The following is a 3,405-nucleotide window of genomic DNA, read 5'->3' as shown; positions in this document are numbered from 1 at the left end:
AGTACTGATACACGAAACAGACATATTACACATCACTGAAATTTTCACACATACACACACACACTTATCGGCATCCTGTTTATATCAATTTATTTTCACAAATCAGTTTCCTTTTTCCTACTCATACTCTTCACATTTGCTGAAGGCACAACACCCAGATAGGCAATGTAAAACGTACTTCCTTAGAAAAGTAGATAATCTCCTAAGAGAACAGTTTGGCAAAATCACTTTTGTTTAAAAACTCGAGTTCCAAAACGAGCCTTTAGAGAGTATCAGAGAACACAGCCAAGATTAAAAACTACCTGAGGTGTCAGCATTTCTCGTATGCAACACACCACTTAACCTTTAATAAACCAGGGTTTTCCCAGGAAATTATAAAAGTAGTGGTAGTAAAGTAATTTAGCTTTTTTTTTTAAAAAAAATCAAGTTTTAATGATGGGACAGAGTCTCTAGGTAAAGCTCCCAGAAAGAGCCAGACCACCATCTGGCTCCATCACAGAGCAATGACACTTCACAACAAACGCCTATCTAACCAGCGCTCTGAAATCAAACGCTGGGTTGACTCTGTAAAAGCTCCATTACAGCTATGAACACACAGCTGTACGTTTCCTCCCTCCTCGTACATAAATACACCCTCAGACACTTCAATAATGGGGAAAAATAAATTGTTTTATGCATTTTTCTATGCTTCCCTGTTAAGCCTGTTACCAATCAATGTCAAGAAATATCTTAAACATCTTATATGCGTTGTTAGCACTATAGAATATATAGAATATATAGAATATATATAATTTTATTTTTGTTTTCACACATGCTAATGTTTCCAGTATGGTCAATGTCTTTTTAAATCCTGCACTTCTTGTCACCCTGTAGATCCACTTCTATTTGACAGTGACTCCTGGACATATATGTCAAGACAAAAATAAATACTGCTGTGATGGCAAACGTTTTAAAACTCTCAGGACACTAATACAGCGGCACTTGAAAGACTTCTTAAATACAACAAAAAAGACAATAGTTAAATAGAAACCTGCTTTGACAAAGCTGTAAAACCTGCACTACATTTTTGAGATCTGTACTTGCTTCTGCAGGAGCAGCTCCTAATCTTTGAACATGTCAAATGTTGTGCTCCAGCCCTCCACCCATACCTTTAAAAAAGTCCACGTTGTTATTTTCAACAAGCATCCCCTCCAGCTGTACATAAGCAACACTGTAATTCCCAAACAATTGAGGTAATTATAAAAATGAATATCATTTATTGTGGTTTGTTTTTTTTCTTTTATTACTGTCATGTCTGAACATTTGCTTTCATACAAAAGTCTGATTTTCAGCATTATGCTTTCCAAGGGCATCCCCTCCGCACCACAGGAGATAAAGATGTGTTAGGAATTGTGCAAGAGTTTTTCTTACCATCTTCAAACGCACAAGCACTCCATGAACAAGATTTTGGTACAGAATCACTGCCTGGCATTTTAGAGAAAGGGGAAGGGGCTTTACACATATTTCCAGTTCCTTTTTAAATCGCATCTAACCCAATGCGGGGAGGGGGCAATAAAAATAAGAAAGAAATCATCACATTACTGTATGTTACCCTTCAGCAGTCTTTGGAGGAAATCGGAAACCAGGCTGCTTTTCCCAGCTCCCTCCCTCAGTCAAGCCAACCGGAGCAGCTCCTCTCCCCAGCGGGGCTCTGCCACCCCCGAGGATGGTTGGTGGGCGCCTGCTGCCCCGTCACAGCCGCGGCTTCCTGAGCAACGTTCTGCTGAGGTCCTTCACGTCTTCGGGGCTGCCGACCCTCTCGTAGCCCAGCAGGGCCATGGGCTGGTGGCAATACTCCTCGACCTGCTTGATCTGCTGGTAGCTGAGCGCAGTCCTCCAGGCACTCAGTGCCTGAGTGGCGTTCCTGGCCGACACCACGAAGGGCTTGGAGGAGTAGCCGGGGCCACTGGTCATGTTGAGGGCGAACTTCTCCATCTCCGGGCTGACAGCCAGGTTGACAAAACCGTACACCTGCCGCAGGGTCTTGATGGGCTCAACGACCAGGTCCTCATAGCGCACAGCCATGTAGTTGCCCTGCAGCCAGTCAGGGGGGTGCAGGGCGGTCTGCAGGGTCTTAGCCATGCTGCTGCAGATGACCTCCATGGCACCCAGGGCATGGTAGTCTGAGCCACCCCCCCCCTCCTTCTTTCCACCCAGCTTGTGGCCAGCATCAAGGAAGGGCATGCGATGGATGCGGGGGTCCCTGCTCCTCACCACCTGCAGGCTCTCCCGGATGAGGCCGTGCCGGGACTTGATGCGGGAGCTGGCGACGGCCCGGGGGTCCCGCACCAGGTGGATGACTTTGAGGTCCAAGGTCGGGTCCCGCATGAGCGGGGCAAGGACGGCCAGGTCAAAGACACGGACGCCCTTGATGACCAACGTGCGATACTTGTGGCACTCCTCCTGAAAGCGGCTGAGGCGCTGCGGGGGGCACTTCTTGCACACCCGGTCGTCCACCATGCCCACCACCTCCTTGCGGTAGGCCGGGCAGAGGGGCGATGAGCAGATGACCTTGTTGGTGGACGCCCCGAAGATGCCCAGCGTGGTGAGGTTCTTGCCGGCGCCGGCGGTGCTGTAGAGCTGGAAGACGGAGAGGTCGCAGCGGTACAGGGAGCTCAGCATGTCGCGGGCCGCCCCTTGCAGCGAGACGGCATCCCCGGGGTACAGCTTCTGCCAGACGTGCCACACTGGCTCGTAGAGGAAGAAGACCTCGGGGTTCTGGTTGAAGAGCTCCCCGAAGAAGGACGAACCCGAGCGCCAGGTGGTGAAGACATAGACCAGCTGCCGCCGGGCGCCCGCCGGACCGCGGCTCCCGGCCGGCGGCGGTGGCGGCGGTGGCGGGAGACGGTGGTGGGGGGCGGCCAGGGGCTCCCCGCAGCGCCGCGGCTCCCGCCGCCACTTGTACTCCAGCAGGTTGAGGGCGGCGAGGAGCAGCAGGAGCGCGTAGCCCAGGCACAGCGCCAGCGCCTTCCGCCGGCACGCTTTCATGCTGGGCGGCGGCGGGGCCAACTGTTGCTCAGCGCCCCGGCGCCCCGGGGCCCGCGGCGGGCAGCTGGGCGCGCCGCCCCCGGCGCCGTCTCCCGGCCGGCCCCCCGCTCCCGGCCCGCATGGCGCAGCCGCCGCAACGGCCCCGCCGCCGCCGCCCCCGCCCCGCCGCTGCCCTACTTAGCAGCCGCGCGGCCACCCGCGCTTCTTCCGCGCCGCCATCGCCGAGCGGCCGCGGGCGCCGCCGCAGCCCAGCTCACGGCGGCCGCCGAGGCGAGGCGGCACCGCGCTCCGCCCCGCAGCTCAGCTGCGGGGGCGGGAGCGAGGGGCGGTGCGGAGGGGGCGGGCGGGCCCCTGCGCGGCGCAGCGCCGCTAGCGCGC

General features: G+C 54.7%; 1 protein-coding gene across 1 annotated transcript; it reads right to left on the bottom strand.

Moving 5' to 3' along the window:
• Positions 1–1,232: 1,232 nt before the first annotated feature.
• On the bottom strand, positions 1,233–3,150 carry CHST2 (carbohydrate sulfotransferase 2). Its single transcript, XM_084267280.1, has one exon. The coding sequence runs from the start codon at positions 3,025–3,027 to the stop codon at positions 1,732–1,734; it is 1,296 nt and encodes a 431-aa protein (XP_084123406.1). The 5' UTR covers positions 3,028–3,150; the 3' UTR covers positions 1,233–1,731.
• Positions 3,151–3,405: the final 255 nt, after the last annotated feature.

The sequence above is a fragment of the Gallinula chloropus genome, assembly GCF_964237585.1.
Source record: "Gallinula chloropus genome assembly, chromosome: 8".
NCBI lineage: Eukaryota > Metazoa > Chordata > Aves > Gruiformes > Rallidae > Gallinula > Gallinula chloropus.
This window is presented reverse-complemented; position numbering and strand designations above follow the sequence as displayed.

Coding starts and splice junctions, on each gene's coding strand:
- CHST2 (XM_084267280.1), bottom strand. CDS start 3,027: ATGAAAGCGTGCCGGCGGAAGGCGCTGGCGCTGTGCCTGGGCTACGCG.